Source organism: Symphalangus syndactylus, chromosome 7, assembly GCF_028878055.3.
Source record: "Symphalangus syndactylus isolate Jambi chromosome 7, NHGRI_mSymSyn1-v2.1_pri, whole genome shotgun sequence".
In the NCBI taxonomy this organism is placed as follows: domain Eukaryota; kingdom Metazoa; phylum Chordata; class Mammalia; order Primates; family Hylobatidae; genus Symphalangus; species Symphalangus syndactylus.
The window spans coordinates 111,375,453-111,396,944 of record NC_072429.2 but is presented as its reverse complement, the minus strand read 5'-3'; the positions used below and the strand labels follow the sequence as shown (position 1 = coordinate 111,396,944).

Here is a 21,492-nt window from a genome sequence, read left to right as displayed (position 1 = left end):
ATAAGTGTCTAGAAGTTTAGGCATATTGGCAAATTTGTGATCCACCAAAGTCAATCAGTCCTCAAACTGAGGAAACAATCAGTCCCTAAAACTTTGGGAAATCTTTGAGAATAGTTAAAGAAACTTTCACATGCCATAGTCCTTGAATAACGATTGTCAGACCAAAAGGGAGAAATATCATAATGTGTTGCAGTTTTATGATCTGCATTTCAGATAACTTAAATACAATTGTTTAACATAATTTGGTTATACATTTTATTCACTGACCTGAAGTTCAACACTGATGCATTAACTAAGGATAGAGTGGGGCTTTCTGAAAATTTGAACTCATTTGTCTAGAATGGGTTGATTCAATTATCACCATAAAGAAGAAAGATTAGTTGCCTTTTAAGGCCTTATGAGCTTTCAGTTCTGCTAATGGAAAACAAAATATGTTACTGTAATCAGCACTGTAGTTATGTCACACTGAATTCCACAAACTGTCATCTTAACTTATTTTTATGGCAGCCAATGACTCCTTCACTGACACTGAGACAGTAGCCTGAATGTATCTGGCTCTACCTAGGGCCAGTCTCTTCATGGTATCTTCTTCAAAGAAACAGCCTAAAGCCCTGAAGAACTGTGTAGATGATTGTTGTAGATCTCCTTTAATGAGCTGACCCAGGGATTTTCACAATGTGTCACACAGAAAGCTTTCTAAAAATCCTCTTCCTCTGTCTTCATCAGTGTCCCACTCACAGCAGCTGCTTAAACTGCTGTCCTCCCTTCACAACACAGCTTCCCTCACGTTCCTTAATTTTACTATTCTGCACAGTCTAGGCCCTTTTTGGATATCTTGTGAGCCTCCTCACTAAGTTCAGCCCTCTTGAAGTACAGTTTTCTGACAAGAATCTTCCTTCTTGGAATTCCTTTTTTTCATACCCTAAATCTACCTTTTTCTTTCTTGTAGTATTATTGGAATTTCAGGGGCCTCTGAGGACATGGTCCAGCTCATCTGTATCATAACCTTCAAAGTTCTTTCTGCCAGCCTAAGTGCAAGGAAATTTGGAAATGAGACACAATATAATAGCATTTCAATTTTATTTCTCCACTTAAGCATGTGTATGTGTGTCTCCTGAAATATGAGTAAGACATTCCATTTTTTTTTTCTTTTTTTGAGATTGAGTCTCACTCTGTCTCCCAGGCTGTAGTACAGTGGAACGATTTTGGCTCACTGCAACCTCCACCTCTCAGGTTCAAGCAATCCTCCTGCCTCAGCTTCCTGAGTAGCTGGGATTACAGATGTGCACCACCATGCTCAGCTAATTTTTATGTTTTTAGTAGAGATGGGGTTTCACCATGTTGGCCAGGATTGGTCTTGAACTCCCAACCTCAGAAGATCCACCTGCCTCGGGCTTCTAAAGTGCTGGGATTACAGGCATGAGCCACTGCACCTAGCTAAGATAGTACTTTCACTTAATTCTTTTTTTTCAAAGGAACATCGGGCAACTGAATTTCCTTTACTGTACCAGGCAATGCAAACTGGAACCATCCTTGACCCCCAAAATTCCAGAATCCTGTAATCAACCAGTAAAATCCCACAGAATTTCTTGTCACTGGAATTTTCTTTGTGACCGGTACTGCTATACCGAAGGCAAACTTTAAGAGTAATATTTTACTCATCAAAGGGATTTTCTTATTGGGATTTGGGAAACCCACTTATCTCTCCCCACCTAAATCTGCCCATCCAGGGGCCATCTCCAAGGGCTTGAGACTGTCTGCCTGCTTCATTGTCTGCCAAAAGGATTTCTGCGTCATTGTTTCTACCTCAAATGATCTGAGCATCATTACTTGGCTTTCTTTCTTAAATATAGCCATAATTAACTTATTTTTCTCAGCTCTGATTTGCTTTACCAGATTCTTGAGATCAGTTTGTAAAGGAGAGTGTCTGTGATTATTTGGTAAATTAGCTATAGGTAATTCTGCCATCATCTTGTTGCAGGTACTTTTGATTCTCCAGTCTTTTAATACTTCTTCCTAGTGGATGTCTTGCTTTTAACTTGTTCTGTGAGTTTAACACACAGGCAGAAAATGTCTTTCCAAAATTTTTACTCAACTCAACTTCATCTAGATATTTATGTCCTCTAGGTTGGTGAAGCCAACTGCCGCTAGACTAGATGGTAGTTTTGGTGAATCTGAGTCTACAGATAGCACCTAGTGCCCAGTGCCACAGATCGGGAATCATAATCTCAAATGCTTACAGGAGCAAGGAAGTAACAGAAATGAATTAGATGGGCGAAAGGAAGAAGGCTACCCTCCCAAGGGAAAGGTGTGTTTTCCCACTTTTTATACATAGGTATATATATATATATATACCTATATAGTTATAGGTAAATATCTGCTTAAAAACAATATAAATAATACAAAAAACTATATTATTGACAACTGAGAGCAATGTTTCCATTAACTTTTACAATACCTTCATGGACATTAGAAAAGAATCACAATCAATCCATTGTGCTAGGCCAGTGAAGCAGTTCAGAAATCATATATTGGACAGCAATCTCTGTTCCTTCTAAGAAAGCACACCAATGTCTCAAGAAATTGGGTATCCTTTAGGGCCTTAAGAATCATTTTGCAAAGTAGTTATTTCAGGAGAAAGTTTCTTGAGTTACTCTTTTTTGTTGTGAAGTTGTGTAACACTGTTTAAGTCCAATCCTCTAGCACCTAGAGTCTAGCTGGAACATCATGTCTTGAATTGTGCATTCTCCCCCAAATGATCATTTCAAATTCAAAGTACTCTCTGCAATATCCTTTTGGCTTTGCATTGATATTCTGCTCATGTCTTATCCTATTTTTACCATGAGACAGTACAATTTTGCTAATAATTGAGCTCCTAATGTGGCTCAATTATCTAGTATGATTTCATTTCAGTCAGACTCAAGAACTAGACCAAAGTTATTTAAGAAGCATTGATAAATAACAGATTTTTACTTTGATTTTTTTTTTTGAGTTAGGATGCAAGTGTTTTATACAATGAAGTAAACAGAAGGCTTCTCAAATACCTTTCTAGGCCATCTTTTCCCCCTTCTCACCCACCATTCAAGATAGCTTGTAAAAGTCATCACCACCATCATCATTATCATTTATTTCCCTTTCTGTCTTCCCCCGTGCTTACACACACACAGTCCTCCCATCACTAAGCTCTTCTTCTCTCCCTTTCTATTTTCCTTTCCAGCGCCCATGTCTTTGTTCACATGAATTCAGTCCCTCTGTCACACACATAATCCTCAAGTTACCAGAAAATCCACTCCACTATACTCTGCACCCAGGAAAGATTCATTAATTCCATTCTAATGGTTTTGGTTGACATTCTATCTCCTTGGAAGCTTGGTGAATAAATTCTTCACCTTGTTATAATAAATTATATACTGATTTTGAAAACAACAAGAAGAGAGACACAAGTTTTTGACGTATATTCTCAGCTACTCTCTGAGTTACATTTCTACTTTATAATGCCCGCTTCTGAATTTGCCAGTAATAAGCCAGTCAATGAATCCCAAAAAGAACTTGAAAGGGATACCAGGCCATAAGATGTAGTATAAAACAAGAAAGTTATCTTTCTAAGTGTCAAGCAGTGAGGACTAAGTCATCTAGAGTTTTCTGTTTTAAAAAGCAAGACAGTTGGACATAAATTAATTCTCCTCTGTTGCAGCCACAGAAGGAAACAGTTCCTGAATATAAAGATTTATTATTCATTGGTGAATGCCTTTAAAATAAAATGCTACTGAACTATACTCATGTAGATTGAAAGTTGAAAAGGATATTATTGCAGACCAAAAATGAAAGATGCATTAATGTATTCATTATTTTTTTATAGAATCTGAAATTCATACCATTTTTGTTTTAAAATCAAATTTTCCTCAATAACTTAAAGTTATACAATTATTTAACTGTTTATGGAAAAATAAGACAAGTCTAAAAATTATATATGCTATTAAATTTTATTTTATTAAATATACTACTCAGGCTCATTTTAGTCTCCCTTCCTGGTTTCTCCTCTCTGTGATCTGTTTAAGTGCATGTCCCAGAGCTACATTTTGGATATGTTCTGCTCTCTATTTCATTCATTTCATTGGTGATTTTTCAATCAGTCTCTAACTGTAAACAATATCTACATGCTGCTGTCTCTCAAATTTACATTGCTAGCCTGGTTCTGTGCCCTGAAATGTAGACTTACATGTTCAACTTCCTACTCCACATCTGCACTTAAGTGTTTAATAGGCATCTCAAACTTACCCTGTCCGAAACTGATCTGTCTCCCCACGTCACTCTAAACCTGCTATTGTCACTCACTTTCTCCATTATTAATAGCAACTCCATTATGTCAGTCATTCAGGCCAAAATTCTTCGGTCTTTATCAAATCTTTCCTGACTCCTTTCTTTCTGTCATAACCATAGATGATGCATCAGAAAAACTGGCTAGCTCTTCCTTTGAAATCATTCAAAACCCAAGTATTTCTTACTACCTCCACTGCTGACATCTTGGTCCCAGCAACCTTTGTCTCTGGTTTTAATTTATCCGTAGCCCCTAACTGCTGTCACTGCTTCTGTCTCTGCTTTTATTCAGTTCTATTCTCAACACAGCTGCCAAAGTGATATACCATTCTTCTCTAAAGAGACTTGGTCCCTGTGATTTTTTCCCCTAAGCAGTACCTTGTCATTTCCTTCCAGATCCCATGCAGATACTGAAATTTGTAGTTCAAATTAGAAATAGCTTGTTGTTCAGTCCATCTATGCCCAACCATTAGTTTCCTCATAATTATTTCTCCTCTGAGTCTCAGAAGGCTCTGATGCATATATGCTTTCTGCTTCTCTTGTCCTTTTTACCTTACTCTGACTCACATGCCCCCTACACTGTAGTCAGCAGTGCCCCCTTTGATCTAAAGCAATCTCCCTGACAAAAATGGAAATGAATATTGGCCTTCTGGATTACGATCATGTTCTTGAATATGATTAGATGTAATACATTCATGGGTCTGCTTTATAGATAAAGGAGATTACATTTAGTGAAATACATTGGAAGAGTTTGATGAATGCTATTGCCTCAAAGCTGATGATTTAACTAAGACGCTGGGTTAAGACTGGCAAAGTTGCCTCTTTCTTGTGGACACTCGAAATGATTTTGAACATTGTTATATTTGCAGCCCTCCTGACAAGGAAAACCATAGGAATAAAGGTGTGACTAACAAAGTGGAGAACTAAATTTTCCTGCTGCTTTAGCTTTGGCGACTTAGATCTCTAGTTAAGGAGAAAAAATTATCTATATTCCTCTTCATGAAAATTTAAGGACAAGTCACCCTTCCAGAGCTTAAGTGGGTTCTAGCTGATTCTTTTATCTCAATCATAACCTTCGCCATCCCACTTCCAATGTGTTACGCAGCAAAGCTAGGGAGATCTATATGTCTTTATCTATCTAATCTGTATATCTGTCTGTCTCTATCATCCCTCTATCTATAACTGTTTGAATCATAAGTTGTTTGGTTTTTCATTCTTCTTAGAGGAAGGAAAGTGCTAGTCTCCTTATCTTTAAGCCAAATTGAGGGAAAGGGCTGAAGAAGAATCCCTCACAGAGAATGGAGATGTTTGTGTGAAAGAGAATTCCCAGGTGGATATTTGCTTATACAATGAACTTGCTAATCTACCTTCTATGCCTATTGAACAAAAGAAAAGAAATTGGTGAAAAGCTGGCAGGTTGGAGAGAGGGAGAGCTGTTTAGTTTAAACAGTTTGGTTAGTCAATGATGTAAGTTTCCTTTGCATCAAATGAATACCAAAGAAATTACTCAGGCTTGGCCACAGGAAAAGACAATCCAACACAGTTATAGGGTGTGCTACCAGGGATGGGAGCAGACAGGCAACTACAAAAGGTTGAGCTTCTCTTTTATCAGGGAATTTGTGCAGCGAGAAGCCATTCTCCTCACTCTTGGCCTTTGCATACAACCCATTTGTTCTCATGGGAGAATCAACATGTTCCATACCTGACAAAAGGGAGGCACCAGTGACCAGACAAAGGTTTGCAAGGAAAGCAATAACTTCCAGGAAAGGACTGTGACCTTTCACCTCATCCGAGCCCTAACTCACCACAGGAAACAGGATCTAAAGGTAAAAGGAAGAGGACAAGATATAAAATAAGTGGTAATACCTTCTCTACTCCAAGTGCTGAAGTAAGTAGAGGAATGAATCTGAAAGTGCTGGCATTCCTTTAGCATGCTCTTCCCTATCCTCCAAGTCTCTCTGGCCACTACTCAGAGGCACCTTGGGTGAGTGAATGGAGAGAATGAGACGAGTTTTAAATTGAACTGGACCAAGTTTTTAAATACTAGAAGTGATAAGAAAACTAGAGGCTCTGGGACAGGTGCGGTGGCTCACGCCTGTAATCCCAGCACTTTGGGAGGCCAAGGCAGGCGGATCACTTGAGGTCAGGAGTTCGAGACCAGCCTGACCAACATGGAGAAACCCTGTCTTTACTAAAAAAAAAAAAAAAAAAATACAAAATTAGCTGGGTATGGTGGTGCATGCCTGTAATTCCAGCTACTCCGGAGGCTGAGGCAGGAGAATCACTTGAACCTAGGAGGTGGAGGTTGCGGTGAGCCGAGATTGTGCCATTGCACTCCAGCCTGGGCAACAAGAGCAAAACTCTGTCTCCAAAAAAAAACAAAAACAAAAACAAAAAAACTAGAGGCTCTGCTTAACATGCTGTTTGAGGAGAGAAAGAGACTTGGCAGTGTGTTTTAAGGCAGTAATTAGAAAAATAAAAAAAAGTCTTCTGTTTTTGCTTCACCAAATTTAGAATGTTCTATAAAATGCTTACTCAAGCAAGAACTCCCTTGCCCTCAGCACAGAACTCCCTGCATAGCTGTGGCTTATGCTCCTTCCTACTCCCTAATGGGATATCTAAGAGAATTCTTTGAGTGAATAGGATGGGACTGAAGTCCCGGGAGAACTGTTTGAAGACAAGGCTGGACTTGCATGCCTGATGAACTTTCCCTTTGAGGATAAGAGGTTCTCTCTTGAATCTCAATTAGTCTCAGAGGAAAGGAAGCCATTCTCATTCACAGACATTACATTCTTTTTAGAGAGAGTTCTTTTGAGGAAGCAATTAGAGTAACAATTTGATACTTAGATCAGAATTGATTTGTGGTTCTTATAAACAGATATGTATTCACACATTTATATATATTTATATCTAAAAATGAACCCCTCCTTTAGTTAAGTATTTAGGTGTTATTCTACATCTCCTGAAGGATTAATATAGAATAATCTAATAGCCATCTGCAGGGTTTTGCTTCTAATCTTTGTGGAGCTGGGTACAGGGAGGGATAGAAGTAGTTATGGAAATGGACTCTATTTTGTCTCCTTAATTACCATGTTTCTGTCTTTCTCTTCTTATCCTAGATGTATACCTGACTTGTTCCTTGTAATTTTTTTTTTGTACCATGATGCAGTGTGCTGAGGTTTGAGAGAACTGGTGATTACTTACCACACCTATAACCATAAAGCAAGTTTTTTTTTTTTTTTAAGGAACAAAATGGAACTGTCATTGTCTGATTGTCCTTGAATTGGCATCTAGATTTTATGAAGCACAACTCCACAGAAGGGCTGTTTATCAGACCAAATGCTACAATGTTCACCTCTTTAATTCACCTATGGCAAAATCCCTGTGATCAAAACCTAGCTTAGCCCATGGTCCCCAACATCCTTCTGGGCACCTAAGTACCACTTCTCAGATGGAAGAGCATCTCCTGCTGTGGAGTACCAGCACTCCTTAGCATTTTTATTCAAGAGAGTTTTATCTGAATGCAGTCTGAGGCACTTCTGATTCTTTCATCAAGGTCTTAAAACACAGTGGGTTCTTTGAATGTATCCTTTCTTCTTAAAGTAACACAAAATTGAGCCAGCACTCAAACTCACATTATTTATAACAGATGTTCTTCAGGCCTTAGAAAAATAAAACTAGATAAATGAACTATGTTGAATTTATATATCTCTTTGTTTTCATTGCTACAAAAAGGAGAATTAAAGGCAACAACCTGTATTTCACTAAAATATCCAAATAACTTCCTCATCCCAGAAAACTGAGAGATTAACCAAGGGAGTCTTGGAGCTGCAGAACACCCACATCCCTTAAATTTCCTGTGTGGTCCACATACCTAACCAATAAAAGGACCTGAGGGATCAGGTGGGGGTCTTGTCAACTATGCAGATTTTTGGGTCCTATCTTACAACTATTAGAAGTACAATACAGGAATCTGCATTTTAACAAGCTCAGTAGATGGCCACTAACGTTTGAAAGTCTTTGAAAGCAATAATTACTGCATATAACCAGAGCCCCCCCCCGCCGTGAACTGCTCCTCCTTAGGCCTCCACTAACAGTAAGCTGTAGCAACAAAGAACCACTTGACTTTCCCCCACGCAGATTAGTGTTTTTTACTTCCTACCTCTGCCTATTCTGTCCCCTTTCTGTTAAGCCTATTTTGCTTGTATTCATTTTTTAATCTAAACTCTTCTTTGATAACATCTGCTACCCAGACTCTTTCCTAATGCCCCTGGGACAGTACCTGTCCCTGCCCTATATTTCAAGGCTACTTACCCAGCTCAAGCATGTGCTTATCATGTTTCATGTTAACTGTATCAATCTTCCTTGTAGAAAATGTGTGTCTCTTGAAGGCAGATATAATGTCATATAGAATTTTTTTTTCAATTTCAGCAGCTAGCACAGTATCTTAGGCATAGTAGCAGAAACTAAATGTTTCTTTAATTAATTAAAAAATGAATAATAAATAGTAGTGGAGAGGCACTTAAAATGGGGCGTTTAGAGCCTCAAAATTACACTAAAAACCTCTAGACTATATATTCTACCCCACTGGCTTTTCATCTATTTCTGTCTTCACTAAACCAATGGTAAAGAGAGTATAAAATGTTTAAATAAACATTCCTTTTGGAAAAATAATCTATTGTGGAAGTAATTCTTAACTAGGAATTCAACAATTTGAATTTGAGTCTCAGCTCTGCTGCTACCTAGTCCATGTTTCTGATCAAGTCATGATCATAAGTTAAAACTCTATCATAAGTTGAGGAGCATCTGTGTGTCATAGAAAAATTTCTCCGTCAGAGTTAAACAGGCAAGCAAGACTATTTGAGACTATTGCAAAGGAGAAGAAAAATTGAACTCAACTCCTTTGAAAGAGAGAGAAGGTTTTTAAGCATTGGGGTGAGCTAGTAGAAAAGTACTGGAGCATGTTAGGGGGTAGGTTGGCCAATGTGATTAGATCATTTATGTTTGATAATTGGAGCTTATTGAAGTTAGGTTCCCACTCTCCCACAGAGAGACTGGAAAATAAGGGTGCTTCAAAGGGATGGCTCCCAGGTTGTTGAAAAAGGCATTCCTGGGTCATAAAACTAGCAAGAGGCTGGGAGAAAATTTACATTTCAAAGGTACAGAGGAAAAAAAACAGAAGCAAGTTTTCTAAAGTAAATGCTCTAGGAAAGGGAGGTGGGAAGAAGGGTCTTGATTCAGGAAGAAGCCTGTCTAAATTTAGTTAAACTAAAGTTTATCTCAGTCAACTGAGATATAAACTATTCTATTTTTCCACTAAAACCTAGGAATTTATTACTTTTACTTGCTAAAATTATCCCAGTTCACACACTTAGGTGAGAGGAAGACCCAAACAAATAATTCATCTCAGCCCTTTTCTCAGTGTAGTGATATACTGGCTATTGGACAATACCTACTTAATTTTATTACATTAAAATACTTTTTTCAAAGGGTTGCATATTCAATCATCTTTCATTTTTTTCCTCTAAATATTCACCTTTACCTTCAACCTACGTGGAAACTTGAACATCAACCAATTTTGAAAATCACTCCTAAGATAGCCAAGAGCTCCAGATTCTATTTTCTCTTGTTTCTTGTGATATTTCATAGACCCTTCCATTTTAGCACTGAATCTCATTAACTTTCCACATGAAACTCCTCCCTGTTCCCTGTTTCCCATTTTGGTGAATGGAATCACCGTCCACCCTATTGCACATGCCAAGGGCTCAAGGACCAGTTTAGACTCCTTCCTCTGACTCATTCTTTGCACGTCAATAAATGCTTTTGATTCTCCTTCCTAAATACCTTGCATATTCTGCCTATCTCTGCTACAGCCTTATTTCAGAATCTGATAATGCCTTTCCTAGATAGTTGTAACAATCTCTAACTGATCTCACTAAATCCAGGTGTATTGCTGCAATCCATTTTACATGAAAGTTTCATTTAAATGAAAATCTTATCCTTTGTCTATATATATATGTGTGTGTGTGTGTATATATATATACACGTATATATATATATACATATATATACATATATATGTATATATATATATATACGTGTATATATATATATATATATATCCTTTGTCAACAATTTTTCAGTTGCTGTGGTTCACTTTCCATACTGGAGCAAACCAGGTCCTTTTCTAATTTTCTCTTATCACTTCTTTATTCCCCAGAAAAGGTAATTGCATGACTTTATACTAACTCAATCCTCTAAGCATTTGCATGTGATGTTGCTTTCATTTACAGTATCCTCTCTCAGTTTTTCTGTTGGTGAATTCTGACTCATTCTTGATTTCATCCTGTTTAATCTTCAAATTAAACAGAATCTCTCCCATGAAACATTTATTCCTTTCCTTTTCTAGGACCCTTGTACTGTGGACATACCTTTGTTATAGAACTTGACATTTTTACCTTTTGTTAATGTTTCTGTCTTTTGCACCATGGGCACTGGGAGGAAAGGAAAAAGACTATCTTAATGTCAGTTGGAAAGAATTTTTCTAGAGTCAAACTGCCTTTGTTCAAATCCTTGACAGTTCAGATGCAAATTATTTAAATTCCTTACACATCAGTTTTCTTATCTATAATGGTGTATTTATCTGGTTAGATTATTTTGAGCATTATGTAAAATAATCTAAGGGTGCCTGACACAGAGAAAGCATTCCATAAATGTTCATTAGTAGAAGTAGTACAAATGCCACACAGGTACACACCTGTCAGACAATAGTATGTCGAAGAACTGAAATATAAATCAATAAAAGATGAATGAATGAATGGGACTTTGAAAATGCTTCTTTATGGCCTTGGTCCCGTTTTTGCTTTCTGTATATTCCAAATTTTTCTTGTTCAGCCAAGATTATTGTTTTTTAGAGAAATCCTTTTTGAAATGTAGTATCTTCACACCTGGAGATACACAAGCTCATTTTTCGTTAAAAAAATGTATAAGAATTTCTCAAATTTCAGTAGGTACATAATTAACTACATAGGCAATATATGGATATGGCAACATTGTTAAGTTTGGATAACTTTTTGTTTTTTTTTTAGTTGTATTTTACTCATATTGCAGTTAGATTTCTTTACAGATAAAATATTTGTAATTAATAATATTTTTAGGCCATGCACAGTGGCTCATGCCTGTAATCCCAGCACTCTGGGAGGCCAAGGCGGGTGGATCACCTGAGATCAGAAGTTCAAGACCAGACTGGCCATGGCGAAACCCTGTCTCTACTAAAAATACAAAAAATTAGCCAGGCGTGGTGATGAGTGCCTGTAATCCCAGCTACTCGGGAGGCTGAGGCAGGAGAATCGCTTGAACCTGGGAGGCAGAGGTTGCAGCGAGAGGAGATCGTGCAATTGCACTCCAGCCTGGGCAACAAGAGCGAAACTCCATCTCAAAAAAAAAGAATAAATATATAGTAATAATAGTAATATTTTTAGGTTTCTGTTCCAAAACTATGGGCAGCTTTTTTTTTTTCTTCAGCTGTTTTTTTTGTTTTGTTTTGTTTGTTTTTCTACATTTAGTCTCTCCTTTCTCCTGCATGTTATCTACTCCATGCTCTTCCACTGTTGCTACACCATGGCGTCTGCTTACTGACCTTTTCCTCTCATGTACCTGAGAGGCACTTTAATCATGAGACTTTTGCTGACCAACCCATATAAGCATGTGCCTCCCCTCTTGGTGGTAGACCTTCTAGAGAGTTGGTTCCTATACTTTTGAAAGAATAATTTTCGGAAATTCCAACCCTTTAATTGAGAAAGTAGCTACTTCAGAAAATGTCATAAGTAGGAGAAGAACCACAAGCAGGGTCACTATACCGGAGAGTCATTTTAGGAAACAAACAGCAATCAATCACATCTTTAGGCTACTTTTTCACTTTAAAGCCTCCTTCTAACTCTGCCTCCCTCACATTTTGCACTGAGTGGCTAGTCAGAATGCTTCTCAGTACTTTACTTTTTAATTCGTTATGGCCCATTACTCAATTGTTAATTTTATGACTAATTACTCGTCTAATGATTATTAGGTTGAATGAATGAATGAATACTTTTCTGGAACAATATGAGTTGCTGACATAATAAAGATTTATGTCAGAAATACTCCATATTTTGGGGCTTTCTGTCACTAAAATACTTAGCTCTGTCTTGTAAAATATGGTAATTTAAGTGACTATTATGCACATAATTTCATTTTTGAAATACATAACCCTACAGGAAACCTAATTATGAGTCATCATAACTAGGAAGAGTAAATAATCCTCATAAAAATGGCCTCCTTTAAATTAGCTTTTTAGGAAACAAAATTAAATTCTACTAAGGAAGAAAACTTAGTTTTTATGAGAGTTCTCTGTCATACAAATAACATCTTTTGGCAATTTCACATAGAAAATGTTTTACTAAAAACGGAAATTTTACAGTAATGTTTAATACCTAGGCCAATTTATAAATATTTACTATTTTATTTGGGTTCCACCAAGTTATTTAATGAATGAAAAGGAGTAAAATAGTGTCTAGAGCAATTGTTTTCAGAAATTCTGTAAGGCAAAACAGAAAGAAATAAGCTAGGAAAAATATAAACACATGGGTAAGAGTTTAAATGGGAAGATTTAAAGAAAATGATGTGATAAGTCACTGGAAATAATGATGTATTTAAAAGTTGATCTAGTATACATTTAGACTTTTTTTCTTTTCTGATAATTTTCAACATCTTAAATACTCTTTCCTCCATTTTCTCTTCTGTGTATACTTCCTGCAAGTAGAGCAGGCTAATGTAGCTGGGCTGCAGAGTGGAGGGGAGTTCCAAGACAAGGCTAGAGAATAAGCAACAGCTAGATCCTACAGAGCCTTATCAGGAAACACAGAAAGTTGTCACAGAAGGGCATGGTAAGCTTTGTGTATTAAAAAGAAAAAAAATCACTGTATCTGTAGCATGGAGAATAGTGTAAATGCAGAGACCAGTTCAGAGTTTATTTCTATACTTCAAGGATGAGATGATGTTATTTTAAACTAAGATGAAATCCATAGAGCTAGAGAAATAAGAGTGAGCTTGAGGATGGTTTGGATATGGGAGTAAATGGTAAAAATAATATAAGTATGAAAACTGAATACTTCTAGCTTTCTAGTTTATGCAACTGGACAGATGGTGGTTTCACTTACCAATACAGGAAATAATGGAAGAGGGTCAGTAGTAAGACTTTGTTTTGCAAAAGTTGTCTTCAAGGTGATTTTAAGACTTTTCAACCTACTGAACTTTGGCAAGTTGCTCTCTCTAAAACTTGGTTTACACATCTCCAGAATGAGGCGTTTACACGAAATGACCTAATCAGTACTTACTGGAACTACAATGCTATCATTGTGGTTTCAATTGTGTGTAAGCTTAGGGAAATCGGAGGATACAATATTTGAAATGATAAACAGAATATTTAAATTTGATATTAAAAAAGAGATCAAAATACAAATCTAAGAAAGGGGCTAGATATCTAGGAAATGGTATGATGAAACTATAATTTGGAGGACATTATTCTGACAGCTGGACTAAAGTAAGAAATAAAATAGCAGATGAAAAATAAGGTAAAAAGCTGAATCAATGAAGGCATGAATTATAGTAGTGACTCTGGAAAATGGAAGCACAAACTGTTAGTGTATAAGATGAATTAGTAGAATTTGATAACATAAGTAAGAAAATAAAAGAGAAAGAAACCAAAACTAACAACTTCGGTTTTCTTTCAAGCTTTGAATACAAAGATGATGATGGAGAGACAAGACTATATGTAAGGGGTATTATTCAGAGACTTAAAGATGAGCAGTTTATTACCTGACATGCTAAATGTAGCTATTTCGTATTTTGAAAAGTAAATTACCTTTTTAGAAAAATAATCATTTAACAGAAGTAATTGACTAGATGTACCATTGCTTTCAAAAATAGTATTAACTATTTAATAAGGATATGCAGAGATTTGTTTTTAAAATTGTTAGTATTAAGAATAATATCTGCGATTTATCTTGAATGTTTTATTCTTACTTGTTCTCTGATTTAATTTTTCAGCCCCATGTGGTGGCCATTTTTCAGCTCCCAGTGGAGTGATTCTTTCACCAGGATGGCCAGGATACTACAAAGACTCTTTGAATTGTGAGTGGGTGATTGAAGCTGAACCTGGACACTCTATCAAAATTACATTTGAAAGGTCTCACAAATATTTTTTCTACTTTTAAAGAAAATATTATCTAAAAGATTACTTGACATTCTCTTTTGCATTTACCAAATCAATGTTTAATTTTATTGTAATAGTCAATTGCTGTGCTTTGAATGCTTCCATCTGTTTGCCCCCTTTTAACCTTTTAGCCTGTTTCCAAGTTAATTTTCTATTTGTTTAATGCTGTATCAGTACTACTGACATATGCAAGATCGACCTTTTTGCTTTATGTATATGCATACTACTAAGATATGAACATGTGACCTTTAACTTAATGAGTTTAGTTGTCCTATACTTTGAAGGGCCTGTGAATTCTGCTAGGTTCAAGAGGCAAAGGTGCTGTAAGCACATCCAAATCAACACTGTAGTGCAGTCTAAGACACTTAGGCGTACTATCCATATGCTTTCACCTATAAGTCCTTCTGAAAATGACTGTCATGTAGTATGTAGTAATGGTGGAACAGCTGACCTTTTATTTCCCCTAGAAAAATTAGTATTACTGATCAAATAAACTATATTGTAAAAGGCTATAATATTGAATATTTTAAAGTTTAAAAGAATGAAACTCTCATATGTTATTGAATCACAATTTACAAATCAAAATAGATTTATCTATATAATCTCTCAATTATATCATTGACTTCTCTCATCTCCCAACCCATTTCTTAAAAAAACAGATGAACAAAAAAACTTATTTAAGCATTAGATCCACATGAGAAACATATAAGTACAGCAGAATATATTTATTATTGACTGAAGATTGAATTTTACAAACCTAACATGATTCTTTCCTAACTCAAAAGGTCCTTCATTGAATTTGTTTATCCATGCTAGTGTTAACATTTGCATGGGAGAGAACAGATTCCACTTTGAACAGATGTAAAGTATTAAACATTTCACATGGGTTCATTCTACTGTTAAAAGAAAAACCTTAGACAACTTAAATTTAACCACGTTTATTTGAGCAAAGAACAATTCATGAATCAGGTAGCACCTTGAATCAGTAAATATGAAGAGCTTCACATGGCAAGTGGGCAGAAAGTATTTATAGACAAAAAAAGGAAGTGACATACAGAAACAGCTTGATTAGTTACAACTTGGCATTTGCCTTATATAGATATGATCTGATCAGTTGGTGGCCTGTTATTGACTGAAGCTTGGCTTCTGTAATTGGATGACACTCAGCTATTTATTACAAGATTATACTCTTAGTTAGGTTGCCATTTCTTATGCGGGAATTCAAAGTATACAGGAGGTTTTAAGCTAAACTTAATTTAACACTATCTTGTTATAATCTACACGGTTTACTAGGGCTATATTAGTTTTCTACATTAGTTAGGGCTGCCATAACCAAGTGTCACAGACTGTGTGAGATAAACAACAGAAACTAATTTTCTCACAGTTCTGGAGGCTAGAAGTTTAAGATCAAGGTGTCCACAAGACAGTTTATTCTGGATTCTCCTTTTGCCTTGTAGATGGCTCTCTTCTCCGTTTATCTTCATGTGATTTTCTCTCTGTGTGTGTTTATATCCTGGACACCAGTTACATTGGATTAGGGTCCATCTGTATGATCTCACTTTACCTTAATTACCCTTTTACAGTCTCTTTCTCCAAATACTGTCACATTCTGAGGTACTACTAGGGGTTACGATTTCAACATAGAAATTTGGGGGAACACAATTCAGCCCACGACAATGATTTACACATTTTTAAAAATTTTCATTTACATTCATTTGGCATTTTGTTGTTGTTGTTGCTATTCTGTTAAAACCGTATCCCCTATTTATTGGTTTACATGGCTTATGTTGCCATAGCAATTTTAGAAAGCTTGAAAAGCATCTTAGTTATTCATTATTAAATCTTTTTCCAATATAGTTGTTCCATGAATGTTGAACTAAAATTAACCAACCTTACTTTAGCACACAGAATTATATTTGGTTTGGAATACATGATAAAGCATGATATGTATTGATTTGGAACAATAAGACAAAGATTTCATCCGTATTTTTCAGTTTTTAAATTTAGTATTTTACATTTGAAAAACAAGTGTATTTGTCAGTCTATCAGAATTAATCTCATATATATTTATATAATATGTCAAGTACATAATTTTTGTATTTCTTGTTTTGGGCTAAACATTTTGTATCAGGAGGTGCAACAGTAGTTGAAAATATGTTATTTTCATATTTTATTTGTATCAGTTCATAGCATCTATCAGCTAGATGACTCTCACCAGTCATTATCCCACATAAAAGGGAAATCTACTCCTTCAATTTTCAAAGAATGCCTGGGGGTGCTTTTGTTCACTTCTGGACTTTAATCCTGTCTCCAGAATCACCCTACATAATAGAAACTGAGGCTGCTGCATTCTCTCAACATTACTCTATTCATTTGTATCACTTTCTTTCATTCTCATGAAAACCATAATGCAGGTGACAATGAAAGAGGATTATTGCACAATCCAGAGTCATTTAAGATTGAATAAGCGTACACTGTTCTAAATTTTCTTGATAACCCTCATCACAGGAATAATTGCTTGTATCCCTCCAATCCCCTCTCTTATCCTAAACTGTTCTTCATTTTTTTTTTATTATACTTTAAGTTTTAGGGTACAGGTGCACAACGTGCAGGTTTGTTACATATGTATACATGTGCCACGTTGGTATGTTGCACCCATTAAGTCGTCATTTAACATTAGGTATATCTCCTAATGCTATCCCTCCCCCCTCCCCCCACCCCACAACAGGCCCCAGTGTGTGATGTTCCCCTTCCTGTGTCCATGTGTTCTCAGTGTTCAGTTCCCACCTATGAGTGAGGACATGTGGTGTTTGGTTTTTTGTCCTTGCGATAGTTTGCTGAGAATGATGGTTTCCAGCTTCATCCATGTCCCTACAAAGGACATGAACTCATCATTTTTTATGGCTGCATAGTATTCCATGGTATATATGTGCTACATTTTCTTAATCCAGTCTATCATTGTTGGACATTTGGCTTGATTCCAAGTCTTTGCTATTGTGAATAGTGCCACAATAAACATACATGTGCATGTGTCTTTATAGCAGCACAATTTATAATCATTTGGGTATATACCCAGTAATGGGATGGCTGGGTCAAACGGTATTTCTAGTTCTAGATCCCTGAGGAGTTGCCACACTGACTTCCACAATGGTTGAACTAGTTTACAGTCCCACCAACAGTGTGAAAGTGTTCCTATTTCTCCACATCCTCTCCAGCACCTGTTGTTTCCTGACTTTTTAATGATGGCCATTCTAACTGGTGTGAGATGGTATCTCATTGTGGTTTCGATTTGCATTTCTCTGATGGCCAGTGATGATGAGCATTTTTGCATGTGTTTTTTGGCTGTATAAATGTCCTCTTTTGAGAAGTGTCTGTTCATATCCTTCGCCCACTTTTTGATGGGGTTGTTTATTATTTTCTTGTAAATTTGTTTGAGTTCATTGTAGATTCTGGATATTAGCCCTTTGTCAGATGAGTAGATTGCAAAAATGTTCTCCCATTCTGTAGGTTGCCTGTTCACTCTGACAGTAGTTTCTTTTGCTGTGCGGAAGCTCTTTAGTTTAATTAGATCCTACTTGTCAGTTTTGGCTTTTGTTGCCATTGCTTTTGGTGTTTTAGACATGAAGTCCTTGCCCATGCCTATGTCCTGAATGGTATTGCCTAGGTTTTCTTCTAGGGTTTTTATGGTTTTAGGTCTAACATTTAAGTCTTTAATCCATCTTGAATTAATTTTTGTATAAGGTGTAAGGAAGGGATCCAGTTTCAGCTTTCTACATATGGCTAGCCAGTTTTCCCAGCACCATTTATTAAATAGGGAATCCTTTCCCCATTTCTTATTTTTGTCAGGTTTGTCAAAGATCAGATAGTTGTAGATATGTGGCATTATTTCTGAGCACTCTGTTCTGTTCCATTGGTCTATATCTCTGTTATGTTACCAGTACCATGCTGTTTTGGTTACTGTAGCCTTGTAGTGTAGTTTGAAGTCAGGTAGCATGATGCCTCCAGCTTTGTTCTTTTGGCTTAGGATTGACTTGGCAATGCGGGCTCTTTTTTGGTTCCATATGAACTTTAAAGTAGTTTTTTTTTCCAATTCTGTGAAGAAAGTCATTGGTAGCTTGATGGGGATGACATTGAATCTATAAATTACCTTGGGCAGTATGGCCATTTTCACAATATTGATTCTTCCTACCCATGAGCATGGAATGTTCTTCCATTTGTTTGTTCTTCATTTTTAATCTCTTCTGCATCTAGAATCTTCAGTCTTCATTTCCACATTCCCTCTGCTCCTTCTGGTATATAGCAGGGTAAGTCTCAAAATACCTATTACTTTATTATGCAGAGCGATTTAGCTATTTGTTTTTCTGGGTGATGTTGAGGAGTAGGAATGGATCTTGCCTTTCTTTTGAAACATGGTAACTATTATTATTTTTTTTATCAAACAGCAGTGTTTTCTTATGAAGACCTCACCCCTTCCCCACCTTCTAGCTGATTGAAACTGGAATGTTATTTTAAAATAACATTTTCTTTTATTCTGTTATTCATTTTTAAAATACTATATGAGCCAAAAATAATATGACTAGAAAATTAGTTTAAGTTTTATGAACACAAAGTGCATTATTATGTTGAAAAGCATCTGCTGATTTGCTAATGAGAGTCATTAATCATCATTAAATAAATAAACACCTGGTATCTTTCAGCTCAAAGTAGGCTACTAAGAGTGGCCCACTTGACCAACAGTTTGATTGCCAAACAATGCCTGCAATTCAGAGAGCATCCATACTCTGACTTTTGATTTTGGACTTTTGTTTGAAGGCACTATTTTCTCTGTCCAAAATTCTTAGCATGCATCTTCTATCCTTCCAACAGGCCAATATAGGCCTCTTTGCTGCTTGCCTATCTTGTTTAAATCCCTTTAGAATTCTCCATAAGAATTCACTTGTACTGTATAGCCTATATTTGAAATTAGACTGTTTCAAACCTGACTTTCTGGTGAAATCTTTCCAGCCATTTTAATAAAATGTAACACTAGTTAAATAGACAAAAACTTAATTTAATTTCTATAAATAGAGTTACTTAGCACGTTTTACTCTGCCGCTTTCTTATTCTCTTATCTATTGATTAAGACACACATCTTTTAAATTAGGCTAGAAGCAAGAAAGTCTAATTGAAAAGTGATTTTCAATGTAGGATTTGTGCACAGGAACAATAATCAGTCTTCCTACAATGTTTCCTACAGTTTAAAGATTTTGGCTTCTCCCCATGGACATCACCAAGCCGGACTTGTCCACTGTGCCTCATTTCTTAATCCTGAAATTACCCACTCAAATAAATTATAATCTCATGGCTTTTTCCACTTCCCTAAAACCAATCATTAAAAAATCATTCTTTGTTAATTGGCCCAAACACTGGAATAATCAGGAGTTACAATGCTTTAAGAATTTATTAATGGTATTTTCAGTATTTTAGAATAAACAGAGCACATTTATGTTACATATTTCTTTTGAATCTACCTTATATAAATAAAATAAATTAAGTCCCAAATTCTTCCAAATGTTGTAAACTGAAATAAATGCTCTTTTTGGGGCTTAAGCCTTCTATTTGCCTTTCCTTTACTTCCACCCCAAATCCTATAAGATTATTGAATTGGAGCTATTTGAAGAAAAAATAATCCTTAAATATCTTCTTCCATTTATTCTTCTCTAAAGACCTTTTAAGGGTATGAGATATTGGTTGAGGGCTGTCTATACTCCATATGCTTTGCCAGAAAATTGGTTCTTTTAATAATCTAAATCTTACACAGCTATCACATGGTTAGCAGTAACTCAGTAGCAAAGGGATGAACAAGGTATTTCAATTTAAAAAATAAGTGAATTTTATCCATTAGGGTAGCAACATAAAATAGTCACTTTGAAATCAGACATAAATATGTCTACCACTTCCTTGATCAGTGGCCTTATAATGTCTTGGTGCTTTATTTTTCTCTAAAGATTGTTTTGAGATATAGAATATCATTTCTAAAGTATCTAACACATACTGGATTCTTGAAAATATCTAATTCCCTTCTAATTTCCAGCCAAACTCTTGTAAAGACACTAGTTGCCGACTCTTTAATAATTCCTCTTATTCTGAGAATATTTTTGTAGAAGCTGGTTCCAAGAAATGATTTATTTCAGAGTCATGTCACTTACTTTCCACTATTCATGAGTCATTTAAATTTGTTGAAAATAAAATTTGTAAAAATCAGATAATATATTTAACATGGTGGCATAGCTATTTTGTAGTTTTTTTCTATATTCTCAGATGGAGAAAATGATTAGAATTAACCTACAGAAAGTAGTATTATTTACCAATATATTATTCATTCATTTTCTCTTTGAGATTGTCTCAACAGCTTGTCAATAAAACTACAAGAAATATGATTTCCTGTAAAATACAAAACAAAATAGCAATAACACCAACAAATACGTTTTTAAAACCATTTACCTCTTCTTAACATATCCAAATATTTAACAATTCTTACTCTCGGATCTGCAAAGGAATTTTTGTTTTTGTTTATCCCCACTCTTTCTAAATTTCCTCAATATCCAGCAGCTCCTGAGTCTAAGAGGTATTCATTTTACTGTCAATCATTCAAAGTGTATCTTTCTGTTCCTTTTCCTATCCTCAGCTCCCTGAATGCATGCTATCACTATCAGTCTTTCAGAGAATTTTTTTTTAAGTTAATGAGAACTATCTCAATTTGGTTAGGAAGGGTATGGATTACATCAAGAATGTTTTTTAAAGACAAAAAAATTGAATAAGATTAGATCCAATTTCATTTATAATAACATTTAGTGCTACTATAATATTTGTTTAGCATATACAATAAATTTAATTTCATAAACAAACATGAGATTGAGGCAATTCATGAGAAATTTATATAACTA

At 35.7% G+C, this 21,492-nt stretch overlaps 1 protein-coding gene across 3 annotated transcripts in view; it reads left to right on the top strand.

Moving 5' to 3' along the window:
• The window catches only part of CSMD3 (CUB and Sushi multiple domains 3), a 1,218,611-nt gene that overhangs the window by 768,080 nt on the left and 429,039 nt on the right, over window positions 1-21,492 (top strand). For all 3 annotated transcript variants that reach the window (XM_055287089.2, XM_055287087.2, XM_055287086.2), the window contains one exon: window positions 14,401-14,539. In XM_055287089.2, the coding sequence (XP_055143064.1) occupies window positions 14,401-14,539 (139 nt within the window). The remainder of the gene's footprint in view (window positions 1-14,400; window positions 14,540-21,492) is intronic.